A 22,772-nucleotide genomic window follows, 5' to 3' on the forward strand; every position below is an offset into this window, starting at 1 on the left:
TACTCTGTATTCTGACTTTCGTCACATTTGTGGATTAAACTGCAGCGTTTTGTGCACCTTCAGACCTCATCTGTACTTTGTCCTTTTATTCTATCATATGAAGGTTTGACAAACTATCAGTTATTGCTGGTGGTGTTGGGTCAAACTCTAAACCTCCACTTAAAAAAAAAAGTGAAGTGTCATGCAAGAAGTCAAGTCTTCCTCAGTAGATGCAGGTAGAAACTAGAACGTCACAGCTGCCTGGTTTCTCCTCAAACACTAATGAACAAGTGTGAGAGGGAGTGTGTAGCCTGATTACCCTTCCAGCATTGGTGTCAGACACTCTGCGGGGCGTCCACAGCACAGTGTCTGCGTGTGTGTGTGGCATATTCAAGCATTTTTACGGCTGCCGGTCCGTGCGCCCTCTTCCCTCTCACTTTCTTCATCGTTCCCCTCATTCTCTAAGCTCCAAAAAGTCGAATCCTTGCGTTCGCTCAGTCTAGCAAATGACTGCAGGCGCTGACAATCCACTGTCAGCATGCGCCGCCACAGTCAATAACGCTGTCCCATGTCACCGCACTACACTGGCTAAAGCTCACACTTCTTATCCCTCCCCAAAACTGCTGCTTAACAGGCCCTTTTTTGCTTTTGCCAATCCTCCGAAAAGCATTACCATATTCCCTATTGTACACCCCCTTTTTCCAAAAACCCACCCTGACAGGTTTTTGGTTGTCCAAATGACCAGAACATCCTTGGTTCAACTGAATGCTGCATAATTTAAGTCCAACAGCACAGCACCCGGAGAAATTGGGAACCAAATGTGTCACACTTTCCGTGATGCCCCCTGAATTTTCAGCACGGGACGGATGACTGATCCAGCTGTCTTGCTGTAATAAGACGAGGTCATGTACTCAAATACACATGAATGGCACGCGTGCATATACATGCATGCATGCATGCAAGGGGTGCAGCGGAGCTCAGGGAGCTACCAAGAAATCCCAGTCTCCCCCATAATCCACTTCTCCTCCATCCTGTTCCATTAACCTCAGATTGTACACACACATGCTTCTCCTCTAAACCCACATAGACCTGTTCACCCCTCCCACACACACACACACACACACATCTGCGTGCGAGTATCATAGTCTGTGTTGCCCACTGCCATTGTATCTGCATGAGGCTGAGATAATGGCATCTGTCGCTGCCCCTTTTGTCAGGATTGTCCCCGGCCCCTGCTCGCTGTTGGTCCCCATTAGCCGACTGCTGGCTGCTGGCCCCGTTGTTCCACGCTCCGCTGCCTGACCAGAAAATACAGGAGATGCCTGTCCTCTCCTCTAACTCCCGCTTTTATTGTCTGTTCCCATCACTTGTCCTATTCCTGCACATCCAGAGTTCATGGATGTTTGGGGTAAACAAGGTGTTTTCTGTCAGTGGGAAAGCCAAAGTAGGAGCATTTACATATATATATATATATATATATATATATATATATATATATATATATATATATATATATATATATTTAAAAAAAAAAATTTTTGGGAGAATTAGGAAGTATTGGAGTATTTGGAAGAATATCTCCTTTTATTCATCTATAGTTAGATCATTAGTTTAAAAAAAAACTAATTATTTATCCATTCTTTATCATATTACGTTAAAAATGTGTTTCTTAGGCTATAAATTCTAGAATTTGAACTTTATCATGTTTTTTTTAAACAAACTTATACTATAAAATCAATGGCAAATAAAGCTTTAGGCTGATTAAAAGTACTTGTTTTCATCATAGTGAAGATCACAAAAACAGCGTAACATCCATTAATCAGCTGTCCTATCTACTTTTATACAATATTCTCTACATTTTTCTGATTTTTTCAACCAAAAGTCTGTTTTCCTTTTAACCATAAACTCATTTTATACATGCTGTCAGTTGTACTATAGTACTTCCAATATTTTCCAAGTACCTTGTCTTTGCTGTGTAATTGCACTCACTGTAACCTGACTGGCTCTCCCTTTAAAATAAAAGAATCTCTGTTTCTGTCACCTATCAGAGACGTCTCACTTCGTTTCATCATATTCCCCTCATCTCTCATAAGCATGGCTAATAAAATGTAAAGATAGGAGATAGTACAGCGCTGGCTGAGTTTTATTAAGAGCATAATGGCAATCTCACTGTTGTAATGATTCTAAGGGATCTCAGATGAAGGGCCAGCCAGCCTTCAGAAGTGAGCGTGACATCACTGGCAAAAAAACAAAAAGTGGTCTTCAATCTTTATTTCATACATTGGTTAAGTTTCCTCACTAAGACACTCAGCGGTTGATAAAGGAATGCAATTTTCAATGGCAAACTACAGTTGTTCTTCAAGCAGCTCCCTTTCTGCTGATTCCTAAACTTCTCCAACATCTTGTTTTTTTCTTTTTTCATTCTTCACATGTGGAAAGACTCTGAAGTTCATTCCCACTGTGAAGCACAAAGCCTGACAGAAGAGTGAGAAGGGACGCTGAAATGGCAGACAACAGCCCCATCTACAGATGGGGGGAAAAATCCTATTTTTCTTCTCATTATTCTAAATCATTAGTACATTATTGTTGATAGATAATAAACCTTTATTAAGGTAATTAACAGCATTCTCAGGTGATGTTTCTTTGTGACTCTTCTATTTCTAAAAGAAAGTTGTTGCTTTTTGAGTCCTTTTTAAGCACAATATCTATGATATTATATGTAAAACATACATATATATATATAATATATATATTTATATATCAGATAGCACTGAAGCCCAGCTAGTAATTTATACTGCGTATATTAATTTACAAGAAAGGAAAAATGTCTTTGTGTAAATATGTATGTCAGTTAATAAAATTGTATGTTCTTTTCACTTTAATAGCCAATTTAAAGGGAAACCTCAAAGAAAAATCAAACAAAAATTAAAGTTAATTACCCTTGGTGTAATCTGATTTAATCCAGATTGTTCAAATAAAGTCAAATCGTCTTCACTGCCATCCCCCAGTGGCCAATACAAGTGACCAAAGGATTTTTAAAGAAGAATGTTGGATGCATCCAATAAGACAAACGCGAGATGGAAGCTCCCTTTAAACACCTATTTAGCGAACATTTAACTGATAATTTTGTCTGAAATGCTCCACTGAACTACATTCCAGGTCTGACCTTCAAAGCCTCTCACATGACCTGTTCCCCTTTTGCTGAATGTGGAGCGACTTGCAGATCAACAAACCAGCGGGCTGACAGACCTAACCTCTGTGCCATTAGTCCACCGAGGTATCACACTTTGCTTTAATTCACCATCTTTCAGAGTGTCACACTTTATATTCTTTGGCATGGGTGGGGTACATGCGGATGCATAATGTACCTCAAATTAGCGCCCATTTGAGTAAGCATCAAAGCAAGGCGGCTGGGGTTGGAGGAGAGCTTAAGGAACCGCGGGGAAACCATCGGCAGGATTAATGCGGGAGATTTTTATAAGAAATTACTGGCTTAATGAAGTGGATAAAAAAGCTGTCAGTGTTTTATTGCATCTAAATTGTGTGAAAGTGGTGTTTAACTGTCTCGCCTACTCCTCACATAATAGGCCATGGCAGGAGCTGTGAGGCTTATTTAACTTAACTGGTGAATAACTTGGAGGGTGAAGCCATTCACTGTTGTTTTTATATGCAGTCAACCAGCCAGAGGCTGTTGTTTCTCTCCTGTTTTTCCTCAAAACACAAACCAACTGACCGCCCAAAACTAGAAATTGTAAAAAAATAAATAAATGAAACTTAAACTGCTTAACGCAATTTTTTGTTTCCTTGTGCTCTAGAATACAAAAATAACAAATTAAAAATCTGCCCCTTTAAAGAAAATTCCTACTGTTCTCAGAATCATGATTTTTTTTTTAAATCTAAGTGCAGATAAAAATGCACAGTTTTTGTATTAAATTTGTTAATAATTATTGGTTCTGGAGAAAAATAACTGTCACATGTGATGGGGGAGCATATTCTCTGGCCTATAGCACCACCTACTGCCTGTTTGCGGAATGACACAACGGTGGACGTAATTGGAGCAGCTGAATATTTGATTAACATCTCTGCACCCATCAGCATTTCATATTGTTATAGATACTGTGGAGTTCCAAATAACTTTATTTGATCAAGTTAGTCACCTTTTGCTTTGTTTTTTGCATTTATTTCACACAGTATTTCAACACATGAAGTCAATCATGCATCACAGTTCTGATGTGCAACAACGAAGAAGCAGACTTATTTTTTTGGGACTAAGAAAGACCAAGTAGATGAAATGTGAGTCAAATTCCCGAAGTGAGTCTAAAGAAAATCCCTGAATAGGTTTCTGATTTGATTAAAAAAAAAAAAATCAAGTTAACAGGACAACATGGGTTCCAAGTCTGGTTCTAAGGCTCAGTCTCGAAAGCAGTCGACTCTTATAAAGTCACAAACCTTGAAGATTAAGATCAAAAAGGTAACCTGAAGATATGTGCATATATGTCATAAAGAGAGCATGTTGTCAATCAAATGTAGATCTGGAGCTGAAAAAGGCAGAGTGACACATTTAGAACACAACATGAACGCTACAGTTGCTGCAGGTTGAGAAAGGTGCCTCAGCAAAATAATAATGAAAAAATAAAACCGTCTCCCCCATTTAGGCCACCATTTCTGCTTTTCATGATTTCTAGCTTTTAACATCTCGCATAAAAAAAAATTCTGTGGATAAAAACAACGTCCGGTCTTGATTACATTGAATTCTAGTCATTAAAAAAGAAAAATTTGACAATTTAGCAACTGTTAATAAACTATAGAAAAAAATTAAATAGAAAAGATTATCCTCTGTTCATTAAATGCCTCAAATCACAGAGTCAGGCTTAATATTCATATTTGTAGTCCAGGTTGGAAGTGATGGCTGCTCTGGGACTTGATTGGAACACAACAGACAAAAATAAAGGCATCAGGCCTGTGCTGCTCTGTGTTTGTCACAGTTTGGTCTGTTTTCTTTAACTACAGCGTGGTGTTGACACATGAACGGCACAGTGGTGTAAACAGGACTGGAATCGGTTTGTGGTTTTTATTTGAGGGGCTGGGCTTCAAACCCAGAGAAAGGGATGACATATTTTAGCAGGTTGGAGATGTAAATCATAAAATGTGATGCTACGGTTGATAAATTATTCTTTAACCTGAGTTATGATCAACTAAACGTCTCCAGCTGCTAAACTCTGCACTCGTTCTTTCAACCAAGTTGATCATTTTCCATGGAGCAGACAGAAAAATGACTTTCAGTGATTGAAAAGAGTTTAATTATGCTGCTGCTGTTATCAAGATGAAAGACAAGAGCCTTTCTTTTTTTTGCAAAGGTTATTCACTGCAGACAAAGAGCCCAGTCTTGGTTCTGGCGGTAACCTTTCATACACACACATACACACACACACACACACACGTGGCTGCACACATTCAAATGACTCGGACAGCACAATCCCTTTTCCGTCTGCTCTCACGTCCTTCTCTTCCCATCATTAGTGGAACCAAGAAGCAAGTTCAGGGCAGAATTGGGGTCAGGTGAGGTTAATGTTGATGAGAGGAGGCTTGCAGCGGTCAAGCTCCTTCTTCTTAAGGCAGTCTCTGAAAACGTAGGGATTGTGACCTGAAGTCCATATCCACCGTCCTTTTCAGCACAGAGGAGGGGGGGGGGCAACGCCTCCTTTCCAGCAGAGGTCAGAATGTGGTTTTGTTACGTTTACAGGAAGGAATCAGGCGCCAAGAACACAGTCTCTGCCTGCAAAAGGAAATCAAAGAAGCTCTTTTTTTCTGCTTGGCTTTCTCGACTTGCTCACCGAGCGTTACATTCTTCCAAAACAGAGTCCTCGAGTCCCGCTCCGTCTCAGCGTGACCCGGCTGAGCTCCAGTGCTGCTGCCACACTCTCTCCTCGAGGCCTGGGTCAGTGCGTCCGGTTCTGGGAGCAGGAGGTTGTGGCTGGTGCACTGGTGAGCGCCGGTTTAGCAGTCTTTTCTCTCTTTCCCTTCTCCATCCGTCTTTGCCGATATACCCTGTACCTGGCGTCCGTGTTTAGAGAGCGCTGCGCGCCGTGCCGTTCAGTGCAACGGCCTTGTTGCAGGGGGAGCCCAGCGCTTTGGGACCTCCCGGACGCTGAGCTGAAACGCCCACCTCAAATACTTCATGGATGGCCTTCCGGAAACAGTGAAAGTTGTAGTCTATTAAACCTAAGGGGAGTATAAAAATATAGACGATACATTACACACCTTACCAGTGCAACAAAAACGGTGAGCAACATTGGATGTATGCAGCTCTCCAGCTATTCCAACTCAGATGAGGAAAACAAAGCTATTTTTAATTTTTCGTTATTATATAATTATTATTTTACTTTATTCCTTTATTCATTTTATTTCCAAACTAATGACTCATCCGGGATCCAGCATAAACTGAGGGAAGTGACTTTAACAAAAAAAAAATAAAAATAGAAAAGAAGTCGTCCGCTCCTGCACACGATCAGTCAAGTGGACCGGTGGACCGAGCGACCGTGTCTCTGAGCAGAGCAGCCGGACTTATGGCTTTGTGTTTGAGGGGAGGGGAGGATGCTTTGTTACATGTGCGCTATGTGTGGGAGACTTTGGACTGCGATCCGTCCCGCAGCTCTACGTGAACGAGCTACCGAACTCAGGAGAACCGGGTCTCCCGGTAAAAGTCTGTGTCCGGGCAGAGCTCGGACCGTCAGCTCACACAGCGGCAAATTTACGTGCAGCCAAGCTGCAGATTGCAGCATTTCCCGCATGGATTTTATGTTCATCAAAGGCTAAATGTTGTTAGCACGTGCTAGCCCTCTCCTAAACCTGGCTTCTTCTACAAGTGTGACCCATGTGAAGGTTTGTTATAATCGGAAAAGGTTTTTCTGGGCCCATGTACACGGTTGAATTCTGATCCGACCATTGATCCGATCAGGATATTTTGCACATGTAACCGCGGCTTATAGTGTCGACTCGCAGCGTGGCGGGGGCGGATGGTGCACAACCCTACTACCCGGCAGTAAGACGACTCGATCTCTGAGTCACCACCAGTGTTCCCACGTCTCTTTGCTGGTGTCTGCAAACGCCTGAGCCACCTCAACTGGCTCCTACTGTGGAGGAGCGGCGGCTCTAATCCCAGCTTTCTCGGGGTGACAGAACGCCTCATCTCTAAAGGACCTCCCAGCCACCCTGAAGAGGGAGCTCATTTCGACCGCTTCGATTTATTCAACCTATAATGTCATCAGGTCTTACAGCATCCTGAGCCCTCACATTCAAAAGCCTTTGATGCTCTTTGAACTAGCGCAATGACTGTAATTCCAGGTGGATTCTGAAGCAAGGAAAAGCTGCCTTGCACTGATGGAACCCACAACTACAGTTACATTTCAGCACAAAGCTGTTTATCTCCACTTCAGAAATGGAAGTTGCATAAATGGTCGAAGGGCTGTGGTAGTTTGAAGAGCGAGTGTCATTTCCTGTTCACTGGCTCCTTCTACAGTGTTAATGCAAGTGTTTTTAAAGCTAGACTGGCATCCCGTATGTTGCAGGCGAGTGCTCACCTTTACGCTCAAAGCTCTCCTCTCGTAGGATGCAGACGAGAGCCAGGAACTTGGTGACCTCTTTAAGGTACAGCACAGTGGTGTTGTTGAGCTTGATGATGGCCATGGACTCTTTGTCGTAGGCACTACCGCTCCCGTCCTCCCTAAGACTAGAAAAAGGGAAATAAAGGATGGCTTGTTTAAGATGTCATTAATTATACATTAATCAAGTCTTGCTCCAGCGAGACCCCCCCCCCCCCCAGACGAGGCACGGATGAGGACCGCAGCATGTCCTGGAGGCTCCTTTCAAATGTGGAATTGCAAATGTGTACAGAAAACTGTTTGGAGGTCCGCTTTGAAAGACGTCTGCAGACGAACCGGCTCACCCGTAGATGCAGGAGACGTCGATGACCACGTCGATCATGTCGCAGCACAGCTCGTACGACTGCATGTCCACCGGGGAGCTGTCTGTGGCGATGTAGATCTTACTGGTCACGTCAAAAAGAAAAGCCTTCTCGATTCCTGAATTCTATCAGGGATGCAAAAAGAAACCCAAAGAAAAGGTACAGTTGTTGGGGATTTTTATTATTTTCCAGTGATATTCATATTTTAGTTATTTACATTTTCTTCTGTAACTAAGAAAATAGTTTAATCAAGAAAAATGCATTACAGAAAATTATATTTGATTATTTCAAGACTAAATAAGCATTTTTTCTATCTATTTCAATGTATTTATTGAAGTTATGTATAAATTTAACCTGTCGTATATAAAAAAAAGAAGCTTTTAGCTCGTTTCAGCTTTGTAAACAACTGAGGTCCATCACTGAGGCTTCACAGGGTTCAACTGACTGCTTCGATTACCTCTGAGCAGGTTAACAATGCTTTAGGATAGGGAAAGATTTCACCAATCAGGCTCTTTGGGAGGAGAGAAGGTTTGTCTACTCACAGAAATGAAGATGTTGAGGAGGTTCTCCAGCGTGGGGAGCTGTGGGATGAGCTTCTGCACCACTTTGCTGAAGGCTTCAAAGATTGAGTGGTCATAAATACTCGTCAGGTAAAAGCTGATTGGGATGGAGAAGAGGAAGTAAAAATCAGCTAAATCTGACGAGGAACCCTTCCTAAAAACCTGCTATAAAACCACATTTACACTAATGAGATCAGAAATAGAAAAAGGCTGCTTTTCACTTTCTACCTTACAAGAAACAAACACGCGACTTGTTGTCACGTGAAGTAAAATGTCAACTGTATTTACTGCAACAAAGCGAGCCGATGTGTTACTGATGTACAGACACACAAATCCAAACCAAAAAAAACATGAACATGAGGTTTGAATTTTCTGCCAAATGTTTTCTTCTCTTCCTTTTGTCCGGAGTCCAAACAACCCGAGCTCGGTCCTTTAAACCCCCCAGTGTTCATTAGCGACCACACTAGACATTTCACAGGAACACTGGAGCATTCAGACCATGTAGAGAAGACAGGAAGGCTTCTTTCAAAACAGAAAAAGACTTCATGTAACCTGATGTCCAGCCAATTCAGTGATTCTGTTCTGATTTGTACATTTATCTAGAATGAAGAAATCATTTCTTAAAGCGACTAAAACACTTAGTGAACGTGTGTACGTTTGCTTATTTAAACCGAGTCCTATTTGATTTTAAATTCACCCTAATGTGGTTCTTTGGTTTGGAAGAAGGTTGGGAGCAGCTCCATCTGAATGTCAATTCACGTCCTTTTTCAACTCAAGGAGGAACAATTCAGCCTTTGGAATCAAAGGAGTTTGTTAAGGTTTTATTGAAACATTTTTCAGTGAGACGCGTGTATCATTTATAAAACTTAATCTGAAGTCCGAAGGAAAGAAGGAATGACTGAATAAATGAACAAATGTCGCCCTTTTTTCACACTTAAATCAATGCATTTTTGCAGGAGAAGATGGTTTCTTTAGGCAGCAGCATGACTGACTTTAACATTTCTGAATGAGGAGAAGCTGCACTCGCTGACATTTAAAAGATGAGTCATTACAAGTTGACAAAATATGTTCGGAAATACTTCCACTTGTCTTAAATATATATAAATGAGGACAGACAGTTTTTTGCTGCCATTTCTGCTGCTTTGTGATCAGAAGATGTCACCCTAAAAACAACTTTAAAACACATGATTAGATTTTATTCAAAGTTTGAAAAAAGGGAAAATTATAAATAAATGAATGTAATTAATTAGTATTATAGATAAATTGTGGGGGGATTTTTTGGCAAAACTTTAGACTTTAAAGTTTTTTTAAGATCACGTCAAAAAACAACTCTGCAGAGACTCTTGTGTGATTGATTTTAAAACTGATTCAGGTCAAATCAAACTTTATTTATATAACACTTTTCCTAAAAAAAACCTAACACATGGGCTTTACATTAAGACAAAACAAAATAAATAAAATAAAAACAAGCACCTAAATTAAAATAGAGATTCCTGGTTATAAAATAGGGTATTTATGTTCACCACTGTAGAGTCTGATGATCTTTAATCATTTAAAATTGTTGATGAGGTTGAACAATCAAGAACAAAAGTGGTTCTCTTTTTTTTTTTCTTTGTTATGTCCACATTTTTAAAGGAAGCATGTTAAGTCAGCTGAATTACCGCTACGCGTTTCTGTAAAACTATTTCTACTTTCCAAAGTGACTCATCAATGATTCTTGGTTTTATGAACCTGGATTTCAGTCGTTTTCATTCATTTCTGCTTTGGACACAGATTTCTGATGTTTAGGTTACTTTTTTAATGAACAGAGAAAGGCTCTAAATTGTTTTTTTGAGAGAAGTCTCAAGCGTTTGGAAGTGTTCCAACTCCTGATGAAACCTTTTAATTCAACAAAAAGACGGCAATGAGACGGCTGCCAAGGGACCGTCAAGAAAGTGCAAACTCTGGGAAAAGTGATTAAAAAAAAAAACAATCTCTTAAAAAAAATCAAAAGTAAAAAAAAAGTTACAAATATATGATGAAGTCATATAAAAACTCATCATATTCTAATGCCACAACAACCATTTAGGAAGAAAGTCATTTTTTATAAATCACATCTGTTAAAAAATGTTCTGAAGATACAAAAACTATAGTCACCAAACTTAATGCTAATGAAGACTTAATGCTATTAGTTAATAGTTTAGTATGTTTTTCTAGTTTATAGTTGCACTACTTTACTTGATTGTTTAAAGCGATAAAAAAATAGGGGCCATCTGGATTTGTGTATTCAATTTGTTCCATGTTTTGTTACAAATGCATCGGATAGAGTCGACATCGGCAGAAACTCAAAATCAAATTATTAGTATCAAATCGATCAAAGCCACAAAAATAATTAAATAAATAATTAAAATATCGGATGGGTGCATCTCTTTTGGAAACTAATGATGAGCAAAAAAACAAAACAAAAGTCTTTTTCTAGACTCTCACCTGAGATGCAGCTTCTCTAAACTGGCATCTGCCAGGTCATCGTTGGCTCTCTGATGGATGTCTCTCTGTGTTTCGATCTTGTGATCGTCCGACAGGCCGTCCACTTTGTGGATGAACACCTCAAAGTTGATCTCCGGGTTGACTCTGTAGGCCCGCGACACGGTGAGGTGGAGCCTTCCCAGAGCTTCCACATAATCGTCCTGCAGCAGCAGAGGTCAAGGAAAACCCAAGATGTGAGGGGAAACATGTCTTCATTCAATCAAAGTTCAATCTTCTAGAACTAAACAGCATTTCTCTCCTAAATCTCAAGATTCAAATGCAGATGTAAAGTCTTTAACCTGTGTACCTGTAGCAAGAAAATGTACAAACAGTGTTTGCAGTTGTCCTATTAAACCCCAAACGTTCCTGACCCCAACTCATAATATTGCAGCTGACAACTCAGAAATGGATTCGGGTAAAGTTACGTCTCCGTCTTACCTGAGCATCGATGACAAATATTAGAGCCCCGGTTCCTCGAAAGATCATCTCATAGTCGAAAGTGGGGTCAAAGAAGTCCACCTGACCGGGGAAGTCCCAGATCTGGAAGTTGACAAAAGAGCTGCTGGAGATGTCATCCTTGTAGATCTTGTTGGTGCTCTCCAGAAACAAGGTCTCGTTGGGGGACATTTTGTGGAAAACCACCTGAAATGAGAATCAAAAGAAAACAGTGGATGGGAGGAATGTGCATTCTGTATATTTTAAAAATAGACCAGGCATGAAATCAAATCAAATCAGTGCTGCCATGTTGATGGATCACACTCAGGAAAACAGAATATTGTGAGAATAAAAATATGAATCTCCTTGAGGCAGAGCAACTACAGGAAGGAAACGTGTAACGTGGAAAAATTAGGAGCAAAAAGAACTGAAAGTTACATTTTGTTACCACTTTCATCTCATCTTTCCAAACTGCAGTCCAAAGGTTGGAGCCGAGCAAAAGGAGAGGAAGCTTACAGAATATTGATTATACTCAGTGAGCTCTAAAGATTCGCCCATGAACACGTCAATATTCTGCTTTTTGCTTTGAGTCTGAAGCTCACTCTATAGTAGTGGACTAATGTTTTGGATTTTTAAAAGTTCTCCTTTGTTTTCGGCTTCATTTTTCAATTTTAAGGACATCTACAGACGATTGGGGTGTGCAAACCTTACACAATAAGAGCTTTAATGCATCACACAGAAATGTTTTAGGGTTTGGATGAAAAAAGGTTTTAGAAAAAATGTTTTATTGTTTTTAATCATTTTGTTAGTTACCAACTGTTTGAATGGTTACCAAGCATTTTCTATAATTCCCTATCCAATCACAACTTCTATCTTCCCATCCTAAGGATTTCTTGTCATACTTTTAATCAGCAAACTGTAAAGAAAGGTTCAAATGGGCTTTTTTTTACGTGTTTGTCATGGACATATCATCCAGATGTCACATGTTGAGCAGGAGGTAAAAGAGCAAATCGCTGCAGAGGCACTAATCTGCGCTGACTCAACACTTTCTACATTCAAACTGTCCAGCAGCCAAATCAAAATTAAAATTTCTCTCTGATAGTTTTGATCAGGCTTGAATAATAGAATGCTGGGAAATAACAGGTGAAGAATGGGTGTTATTCTAAAGTGCTGTGTGAGCTACAAAGGTCACAGGTCAATGAACTAACAAAAAGCCAAATCACATGGTTCTCAGCTCAAACTGCAGATTTACTGGAAGAACAGACTGGAGACACAAGCAAACGAGCAGAAAATGTTCCTGGAGAGCTCCATGTAGAAATAGGGATTTTCTATTTAAACAAGGTAAAACAGCATCCGAACCAGGGGTCGGCAACCCCCCAGGCTTCAAAACCTAAACAAAATAAGTCCAACTTTATTAAACTCATTCACAAACAGTTATAGAACATTTCTTTTTACTCCACGAGGCTCATTACAACAAAAGTCTCAATGCTGCAACAATCAATCAAGCGGTCCGCATTCGTAGTTCACCAAAGTTGTACTAAAACATTTTTGACAGATTTTGGAGCGTTGTGTGTCACAGAAAATCAATAGGAGATCAGCAAAGGCAGCCAGAACTCGTGAGACGTGATGGATTATAAGGCAGGTTTCTTATCTTACTGTTGAAAAATTGAAGGATTTTAAGTTTGCCTTATGATCAGAAAAATACAGTAAGGCTCACTTAGTTACTTCTGATTTACACATTTTTAGGTAAGATGAACCAGTAATCATAACAAATCGTCTATTTATTTATTTTTTACTGCTGATTTTACACTACTTACTAATAAATTTGCTCCATAGAAATGATACTATATGGTACATGGTGTCTTTTATTTTAAAATGTACTTATGTCATATTTTTAATAACGATATTTTTTCTTCATGTTTGTGTTTTATTTATTCAAATAACAGTTTGTTTCTATTTATCATAATAGTAACAACAATATTAATGCAAATCAGTGCCTTTTTTGTGAAGTCTGACTTGCGTGAGAAATGGACCCAAGAGGCTCTTCAAAGATTCACTCCAATGAAAATCGTCTTTTCTGTGTTTTCAGCATGTTCTGGTCTCATTTTTCTCATGATTAAAAGAAAATTAAGCTCAAAATGGCATTTCTGATTATATCTTCAGGTGATTCACAACGATCTGAATTAGGAAATACTAAACTCTGAGCTCATTTTTTCCTTTATAGCATCCATCATCGGAAAAAAGCTGAAAGTATATATGTGCAGGAACATAATGCACAGGTGTCCTCCTTTAGATGCACAGAGTGTCATCTCTTCATAAGAGCAGCACAGATTTCTACCCAGACGCTGACAGCACTGAAAGGTGCGGTCAGTTTGTGTCACGTGAAAACCCCACAGATCACTGCTTCCGAGTCTTAAGACTTAGGTGGAACAAAACGAAGCCATGCTTAGCTAACGAGCAAAGTATCAATACATTTGTGTAGAGCGCCTCTGTCCATTTAGTCAATAATTAACGGCTAATGCTAAAGGCTAGGTAGCCGAAAGCTTCGTAAAACTGTTGTTTTTAATGCAGCACGCGCCGACAGATTAGATAGCAATCATCACGCGCAACACAAACAACAAACTAGCTTGCTAATCTTAGCTAACTTGTCTGGACATGAGGATGCGCGCGTCTCCCCAAAGCTAGCAGCACTTACAATTAAAACAAATAAATAAATGCTTACCTTCTGAATTGATGACTTGCCGCTTCGTCTTAAACCCATGAGCAAGATTCTAGGTTTGCTATCGGATGACGTCGGGCTATCCTCGATTTCAGCCTCCTCCTCACCATAACCAAAATCTTTGGGGAACGAGTCCGCCACCCCATAGCTGTCAGGCAGCTGTTCCACCTCGTACTGAATCGACATTTTGACCCAACGTCACGAGCTTCCCCTATTTCCCCCCTAAGTTGTCACTCCCTGGCACCGTACTTGTGCCACACAATGGGTAACTTACGTTTAAAAGTGACTAGTTTGACAAAAAATATTCACCCGACTCGGAAACACAAACGACTCCATATATTATCTTAGGATTTCCTCTCGCTAAATAAAAAAAGAGGAAAAAAGTAGCTAGTTTGCCCCACCCCTCTATGCTTATTGGTTTTTGTGTTGCATCTCAAAATGTGATTGGCTAAAAAGCCCGTCACTCTTCTGAGGTTCGTCCCTGTCACCTGACTTGTATTCTTGTTCTTTGGAACTCAGTCAAACGAGAAATATGACAATGTTCACCGTAAAAACCAATAAAGTTTAGTTTTTTCCCCCACAATTGTGTTTTTTTGGTAGTTGAACTATAGTGACGCCGATTAAAAATCACGAACAAAACACAAATTACGATAGTTATGGTAGTAAGCGATTTTGCCAGCAGATGGCGTAAGGAGGCGACTTTATGGTTGGTCCGAAATTTTGAATGTCATTCTGTTTGTAAAAAAATATATATATTTATTTATGTCATATCAAACAATAAGTAGCTTTGAAAAAAACAAGGGGAAAAAACAAGTCTGAAGTCCGCATTAAAAATGAGGTTACGTAATGAATCCTTTCACTAGAGTTCCTCTTTGCCGTATATTTACATGAGACCATGAAGGCAGCATCTCTCCACAGGCAGAGCAGTTGAAAAACGTCAAAACGAAAGTTAAAATCGTCCATTCCAAATAACTCGGTTCCTAATCATTGAAGGAAACTTCAGCAACGATACAGCCCAATGGCGCATTACAGAGTAAGTAGTCCTTTAAAAGCTTTGACATACATATAAAAATATATATATGAATTACTAGTTTATGTTTGCAAAAAGAGTGACTAACTGCAAGCGAGTTCTACTGTTGATTTCGTAAACACAGGCGAAGCGTAGTTTGAACCAAACTTCAAAATAACCATTTTTAATAGAAATAAATATAGGCTGCAGGCTAAACGTGGGTTTTAACTGTCTAATCTCTCGACAGGCCTCGGACTCAAAAAGAGAGCAGTTTCGGAGATATTTGGAGAAAGCCGGTGTTGTTGATAGTCTCACCAGTGGTAGGACTTTTTTTTTTTAAGTTTTATTTTATGTGTTTATTTTAATTTAACAAAATCCATTGCATTGACTGGGATTTTAAAAATAATTGTATTGACAGTTTATTTTTAGTTTTTATTTGCTCCAACGTATATGTGTGAAGCATCTGTGCACCTTTTACACACCTGAATCAAGTTAATTAATTATCAGGAATGACTATTTGACTTATTTCAGTCAAGATTGTTGGAATAAAAAAATCAATTAGAGGTGACTTTATGTTCAGGTTGTGGTTGTTTAGTTTTTGTAATGTCAAAATTAACTATCTGATCAAATGATTAAAAACAAAATAGTGCTGTGCAGAATTTAGATTCATTTAAATGTTATAACAAATGAGCAGGATGCCAAGTGTTCTTGATGAGCTCTTTTTCTTCTGAGCTTTGAATGCACTATTATTTTTAATCTCAGTGTCTAAACACCATTTCTACTGTTTTTCAGTTTTAGTGTCTCTGTATGAGAAGCCGGAGAAGCCCACTAATGCCCTGGAGTATCCTTCTGATCACAGAGAATTGACCATTTTACAGTAACTTAAATCTCTAACCTACCACAACCATAATGATGTGTAAGAAGGAGACTTTTCTTGAACAAACCGCTCTCAGATTTGTCAAGCAGAACCTTGGTGCCGTGGGCCAGACGTCGGAGGACGTTGAGGCTCTGCAGCAGGAGGTGATCGACCTCAGGCAGAGGTGTGCACGTCTGGCAGAGGAAAACGAAGAACTTAAAGCAAAGGTTTGTTTCATCGTCTATTTTAAATGATTTTATGAACCAAAGGCAAGGATTCGTGTCAATGAAAAAGGACCTCTGCATTTTTATCACAGCCCACACGGGGGCGCTCTTTCCCAAGAAAGATGCGTCCAATTTTTTTCATGAACTAGCAATGAAATGGCCTCCATTGTAACCAGACTATTTTGATTTGTATAATGTTCTTTAAAACTTGAGTTTAAATCAAACATTTATAAACAATTTTAGGTATTTTGCAAGAAAACAAAATATTATGTATAAGGTTTCTTCATATTTTGCTATGTAGGTTTTATTTTAATATCAAACTATTTTTACTGGTTGTGTTTTGTTTTCCTGTGAAATTTTCTTCTTCATCCTCTAGCTTCAGCAGTACGAGTCTTCGTCAGAAAATGGAAGCACAGCGACCTAGATGAAGCCCCAACAGCACTTACCTTTCAGACACTTTTGTTGAAATAGCTTTTACTTTCAATTTGAAGACAAAAACATTACAAAGAGAACATTTTTGAGTGCCGTTTTGTCCATTTTCAGTTTACAGAATAACTTATTCTTTGTTTGTATTTATATTTTTTCCTGTAGTTTTGTTCAAATCCGCTTAAAGGGAAAGGATGGTAAATAAATGTTAAACAGCTGAGATCTTAAACTGCTGACACTGTTTTATTTTTGCCTTAAACACATTTTTCTAACGATGTCTGCAACATTTAGTTTTTTCAGATCTGTTAAGACTACACGTTTGTACCAAACTTTACCACTAGCACAATAAAGAACATTCAAATTCTTGATCCTGAGCCATGTCATTTCACTGGAAAGCTCCTGGATATGGGTTTTAATGTCACTTGGGTTTCTTACATCCATTTCCTTCATCTGAAATGAACAAAATCCCCTTCAGGAGCAAAAACAAAGTAACATACTATAAATCCAATCTGGTTTTTGTTACAAAACTTGAGAATAAAACTGCAACTATTTTCTTTAGATTCCTAGATATGCTCAGAAATATGATAATGGTGGTCTTTGGAAGGTTTTTTTTTTTTTTTTTACCCATAATTCAAAGTGATTTTCAGTTATCAATTTACAGTTCAGACGATACATTTTGCAAAAAAAAAAAAAACACAATTTAAGATTGCATTAAAAAACCTTTATAAAGAATAAAAATTGCATTTTAAATGTTTGTTGGTACCATCAAATGAAAATAAATTCTGCAATTTGCAAAAATGGAAGTTAGTTTTCAGTTCCTCGTTTGCTCGAAATTCATTTTAAAGTAACAAATCAATTGCATTTTAATCTGCCATTGTGTTTTTGTGTCAAAAGAAATTGCAAAACTGCACCCCTGGTGTATTTGCATTTTCTGTTGCATTTACATTTTATTCACGCTTTTGCTGACCCAAAAATCAAGTTGAGACTTTAATCTGTCATTTTCTATTTAGGATGGGGCCCACCTGCTTAAATAAAACTGATGTTGCATTCTAAACTGCAAAAAGCATAAGCAAACTGCAAATTAAATTGCCAATTAAAAGCCGCCATCTGTGTGATAGTTAGCACCAAACCAAAGTAGAAGTGCACTCAAAGACTTCAGTTATCTGTAACTCGTTACTATCTATATTTGGGTCACTGTTTAAAAGTGGCCCCCACCATTTCTGTTTAGATGAAAACTGCTATTTTGTAAATGGTTAATGGTGTATACTTGTATAGTTCTTTTCTAACTACAAGGTCCAAAGCGCTTTACAGTCACAGACCCATGCACACACACATTCACACACTGATGGCGGCTCCACTGCCGAACACTGGCGCCCGCCTACCACCAGAGGCAAGGTGGGGTTCAGTGTCCTGCCCAAGGACGCATCGACTCATGGGCGTGCAAGGCGGGAATCGAACCTGCAATATTAAGATCGCCCTACCGCTGCACCACGGCCGCCCCAACCCTTGTAACACAATGAAAAATAAAAAATAAATAAATCCATCAAACTATAAAGAAAAACACAAAACAACAGCTAAAAGTTTAGACCTGCAGGTCTGCGGCTCTCCTGCTGATCGTGTCACTTGCTGCTGATGTTTGGCAGTTTGAGGATGGCAGTGATGAGTCGCATCCCGAGTTCGTGCTGCAGTCGTCAAGCGATCCATTTATTGGTTGTACCTTCATTTGATCACAGGGAGTTCCACGGCTGGCTTTGGTGCCTCCATATGACTTTGTGTCAGAGCGTTTAGCCTCCAACACAGGAGCGCATTTGAAAGAGTCTAGATCCTCCTTTGGCCTCCTCGCTGATCTCATCTGCAGAGAGGCGTGAGCTGCTCTCTGTAGACATTTGGAAGGCTTTTTGTTCTTCCTTTGGCTGTTTTTGTCACCAGAGTGAGGGAGGTAAAAACCTTCTGACTTCTCTTTAGAATAAATCTGAGAGTTAGGGAAGGATGGGCGTGGCTCTGCAAAGGCTGATTGACCGTAGAATCTTTGAGTGGCAAGCTGAGGAGGTAGAAACATTGAGGTTTTCATAAGTTCTGGGTAAATATTTGAACATTTTTTTCTCTCTATGAGCTCAATATCGTTCTGTACAGACAGAGTGCTTCGCTTCTGAGATGCTCTGCCGCAGATTGGCATAACTTTATCGCTTTGGGCTTCAAAATCATCACGTTCTTTTCCTTTTTTAGCACAGAAGTCCAGTGTGACCTTCCTTATCTTTTTGTAGCACAGATGCATGATCTCTAAAATGCTCAAAGACAGGGATAGAGCAGCAATGCTTTGCATGAACACCATGAACACACTCTTCTCTGTTGGCCTGGAGACGTAGCAGTCAACAGCATTGGGGCAAGGATCCCGCTCACACTTATAGAGTGGGCCGAGCCGGAATCCATACATGAGGTACTGACCCGCCATGAAAGCCACTTCAACAGCAGAGCGGACAATGATGTGAGCCACGTAAGTACGGAGCAGTGCGCCCCTCAGCGGAGCTTTGTTTAACTTCCTCTGATCGAGATGTTTCATTTCTCGCTCAGTCCTCCTGGTCAGATCCAAATCTACCAACTCCAGATCCTTCCACAGCAGTGCTCTCTTCTTCTGCCTCTCTTTTTCCAACGCTTGCAGCCTGTAGACAGCGTGGCCCATGTAAACCAGGGAAGGTGAGGACACCAAGATGACCTGCAGCACCCAGTAACGGATGAGGGAGATGGGGAAAGCGCGGTCATAGCACACGTTCCTGCAACCTGGTTGGGCGGTGTTGCAAATAAAATCCTCCTGCTCGTCCATCCATGCATCCTCTGCTGCCACCCCGAGCACCAGCATGCGGAAGAGGAACAGAACGGAGAGCCAGATTTTACCCACCACTGTGGAATGGATGTGGACTTCCTCCAAAACTCCTCCAAGAAAGTTCCAGTTCCCCATCTTTACTCTGCCATTGTGACTGATGAGAGGTCAACAGAGAGACAATGAATTAGAAACAAGAAAACTGAAATTTAAAAAGACATACTTCCAACTTTAGCACAATTTTAACGAGTAAATGATAAAAGAAGCATTGTTTTTTTTTTCTTATATGGGGAATTTGATTACCGTGCAGCAGCATGGACGGACTGCCGATGCTGACTTGAACCCCCTCTGGTCATGCAGCCGTGACACGATCACCACAAACGTCGTTTTTTTACTCCACGAGGGCCGACCCGTCACAAAAACCTGCGTGACCCGTCTCTGCGTGACCCGTCTCTGCTACATCACCTCCACAGACGCTAGGGACAAATGGGCTTTTGCTGGAAAGCATCCAACACTAATCCACATCAGAGCGGATCAATACCAGCAGCAGTTTTTGCATCATATAGTTATGCTGTTACAGACGACCCAGCAGCCCCAAAATGGGAAGATGGAGAGATTGAGCAACACTAACATGTGTGAAATGGTATGTAAAACAGTTTTATTCAAAGGGAATTGAATGTATTTGGAAGATTACATTTTTTAACAATAATTTGTTTTAATATTATTGCATGAAACATTTGGTTTGGAGACCCTAAAGGGACATTGGAGGTGAAAAAAGATAAAAATAAAAACCTTACTGGTGCACACAAGTTGGTAACTTTCGATTTGGGCTCCGTAGATTTTATTTTATTTAGATTTTTTTTTTCTTTAGATTATTTTTCCTTTTTTAATGTCCTTTTAGGGGCTCTGTACATTTAAATGTTTTGGTTAATTTTTTCCCCCAAAATTATATTAAAAATAAGAGATTGTAGACCTGATTTCAGACATGAAACCTTTTATTTAAATACGTTTTATCAGGAAATTTCAAAAAACAAATGAACAAAAATATATATTTTTCTATATATTTGCCTAAAAGGGTAATCTTAGTATTTGAAAATAATATTATTCAAAAAACTGCTTTTATCTGCTACTTAGAAAACAGATTTTACCTTCTCATTGCTAGATAATGAAATCATGTAAACAGATCTGTGTCTCATTTTATAAAAAACGGTTTAAAATAAAAACAGATTTTACATTGAAGGTTTTGCTTTGATAAAAAAATATCTTGTTAATTACATAAACTGAAATCCAATACTGGAATTTGGTTGTTTTTATCATTTGACAGACGGTACTTTCTAACCCAATTAAACCTAGGAGCTAGTTTCAAACAAAAGGGGTTAATAAAACCAGTTATAGACTATTTTTAAATGAATAATTTCAATATAAGTGCAAAGCGTGAGCTGTGACTGCTTGATAAAAATGAACATATGATTAACCCTTGTGCTATCTTAGATGACCCCACCCTTACATTGACGTGTTCTCCCTACCATGACAAAGGTGGATAAAGGTGGAAAGATTTCCTGTAATCCATGGACACCAGTGAAGATCATAAATCATTAAAGAAAAAAGGTTCAGTGCACTGTCTAGTGGGTCTAAATGACCCAACTCCCAATTTTAAAGTGCCTAGGATAGCACAAGGGATAAATATGGAGCACAGAAAGCTACACATTAGTTTGGATGTTCTTCACTCAACTAAAGCAGAAAAATAACAGTAAATTAAAGTAGAGAGATACGTCACACACTTAGAAAACATACTTCTATTCATTTCCCAGACCTGCTAATTCTAGTTCAGGGTTGCTGGAGCCTTGGCAGCTACTGAAGAATGAAGGTGGATGAACATGTATGAGTGTTAGGTAACATGCAACCACACTAAGGGACAATTTAAAGCCCTTAATCTACGTATAAAGCATGTTTTTGGACTTCATTACATGTTTTATTCAAAGGCGAGGACACTATTAAAATTATAACTCCTTTAATCATTTCTCTTTTGATAACTTTGCACAACTTTTGCCCTTTTTGTTGTGACAAGCTGGAATGCTGCACTCATTGAAAACATCTGTGAAATGTAAACGCAACTTCAGATTCCAAGCTCATGCTAAAAACACGTTCATGTAGTAACGTGACTTCTTTCACATGGAACGTTTTATCCAACCGGCCATCTGCTCACAGGCTTTGTCAGATCAATAAAAAAGGCAATCATCGTGAAGTAATCAATACATTCACATGTTTGATGTCATGCTCTGCTGCTTATCTGAATGTAATTAGGCTCCTGTGCATTTGACATATTAAAAACCACTTATGAAAAATCTATCACAGAATTCAGGATAAAAGCCCATTTAGAAGTCGCTTCAGCTGGTCATGTGTTTTAAATGTGCTTTTTGGAGACAATATTTTCTGTTTTAACAACAGGTTTATTCATTTAAATGTAATATTTTCACTGTTATTTTTTTTTTAAAGGTCAGAACACTTAAATTTAGGCAGCAGTCGGCAAACTCTACGCTTTTCCCCTTTGACCTTAAAAGGGAAGCTTCTTCAAGCTCAGTGGAGCTGAATCGATTCAAACCAGTTTACACAAAGTGCTTTCAGTAACAAACCAGAATCCTGAGGCTGTTTCTGTTTTACGTTCTGAATACAGCTGCCTATTACGAAACCACCAGACAAGATTTAAACATGAGCAAAAAGTTTCATGGTTAGAAAGAAAGCTGCTTTGGCGCTGATCCCTAAATCCCTCCTCTCAGACTCCTGTATGACCTCAACAAAAATGAAATTTAATGAGAGGTTTGATGCAAAATGAGTTCCATTTCCAAACAGATAAATCTCCTTTTCATGTTTTCATCGATGAAAAGACCCACTGTGATCATCTTTTGATGTTTTTTAAAAACGCTCCAAGAGGTCTTATAACTATAATTATTTCATTTTTAGGCAAAAATCAAAAATATGTGTTTTCTATAGGGCATAGGTTCTGCAAAGCGACAGTCATTCGCTTTCCATCATCGCTGCGGAACAGAACAGTGGCCGAACAGTGGTATTTTCTACATCACAGATCAGCTTTTTTTCAAACAGGTTTTTTTCCGTCTGCTCCTGATTGATCTGAAAAACGAAACAGCTTAATTTTCTTTATAAAGGTCCTCCATCTTCATCATCAACAGAAAAATGCCACAAGAACATGTTAAAAACAACAAAAACATGATTTTTGTGTTTAAAGTTTTTCGTATTTTAGCACAATTAACATTTAAGTT

General features: G+C 39.2%; 3 protein-coding genes across 3 annotated transcripts; 1 reads left to right on the forward strand and 2 right to left on the reverse strand.

Annotated features, from left to right (window-relative positions):
- Positions 1 to 4,137: 4,137 nt before the first annotated feature.
- rragca (Ras-related GTP binding Ca) lies at positions 4,138 to 15,038 on the reverse strand. The gene is made up of 7 exons (XM_004078441.5): positions 14,165 to 15,038; positions 11,446 to 11,649; positions 10,969 to 11,168; positions 8,485 to 8,599; positions 7,925 to 8,067; positions 7,560 to 7,708; positions 4,138 to 6,201 (listed from the first exon to the last, which is right to left on the reverse strand). The coding sequence occupies exons 1-7, from the start codon at positions 14,345 to 14,347 to the stop codon at positions 6,047 to 6,049; spliced, it is 1,149 nt and encodes a 382-aa protein (XP_004078489.1). The 5' UTR covers positions 14,348 to 15,038; the 3' UTR covers positions 4,138 to 6,046.
- A 14-nt stretch (positions 15,039 to 15,052) lies between these two features.
- LOC101175507 (c-Myc-binding protein) lies at positions 15,053 to 17,042 on the forward strand. Its single transcript, XM_004078304.5, has 5 exons — positions 15,053 to 15,194; positions 15,418 to 15,490; positions 15,963 to 16,011; positions 16,124 to 16,253; positions 16,627 to 17,042. Exons 1-5 carry the CDS (start codon positions 15,180 to 15,182, stop codon positions 16,672 to 16,674), a joined length of 315 nt encoding a protein of 104 aa, XP_004078352.1. The 5' UTR covers positions 15,053 to 15,179; the 3' UTR covers positions 16,675 to 17,042.
- A 1,074-nt stretch (positions 17,043 to 18,116) lies between these two features.
- gja9a (gap junction protein alpha 9a) lies at positions 18,117 to 19,739 on the reverse strand. The gene has a single exon (XM_020710314.3). The coding sequence runs from the start codon at positions 19,630 to 19,632 to the stop codon at positions 18,259 to 18,261; it is 1,374 nt and encodes a 457-aa protein (XP_020565973.1). The 5' UTR covers positions 19,633 to 19,739; the 3' UTR covers positions 18,117 to 18,258.
- Between the last annotated feature and the right edge of the window lie 3,033 nt (positions 19,740 to 22,772).

Source organism: Oryzias latipes, chromosome 16, assembly GCF_053564925.1.
Source record: "Oryzias latipes strain Hd-rR chromosome 16, Olatipes_Hd-rR_3.1".
NCBI classification, from domain to species: domain Eukaryota; kingdom Metazoa; phylum Chordata; class Actinopteri; order Beloniformes; family Adrianichthyidae; genus Oryzias; species Oryzias latipes.

Coding starts and splice junctions, on each gene's coding strand:
- LOC101175507 (XM_004078304.5), top strand. Junction 16,012..16,123: donor AAGCCCACTAATGCCCTGGA/GTATCCTTCTGA, acceptor AACCGCTCTCAG/ATTTGTCAAGCAGAACCTTG. Junction 16,254..16,626: donor ACGAAGAACTTAAAGCAAAG/GTTTGTTTCATC, acceptor TTCATCCTCTAG/CTTCAGCAGTACGAGTCTTC.
- rragca (XM_004078441.5), bottom strand. CDS start 14,347: ATGTCGATTCAGTACGAGGTGGAACAGCTGCCTGACAGCTATGGGGTG. Junction 11,169..11,445: donor TATTTGTCATCGATGCTCAG/GTAAGACGGAGA, acceptor CTGCTGCTGCAG/GACGATTATGTGGAAGCTCT. Junction 8,068..8,484: donor TCCTCAACATCTTCATTTCT/GTGAGTAGACAA, acceptor CATCCCTGATAG/AATTCAGGAATCGAGAAGGC.
- gja9a (XM_020710314.3), bottom strand. CDS start 19,632: ATGGGGAACTGGAACTTTCTTGGAGGAGTTTTGGAGGAAGTCCACATC.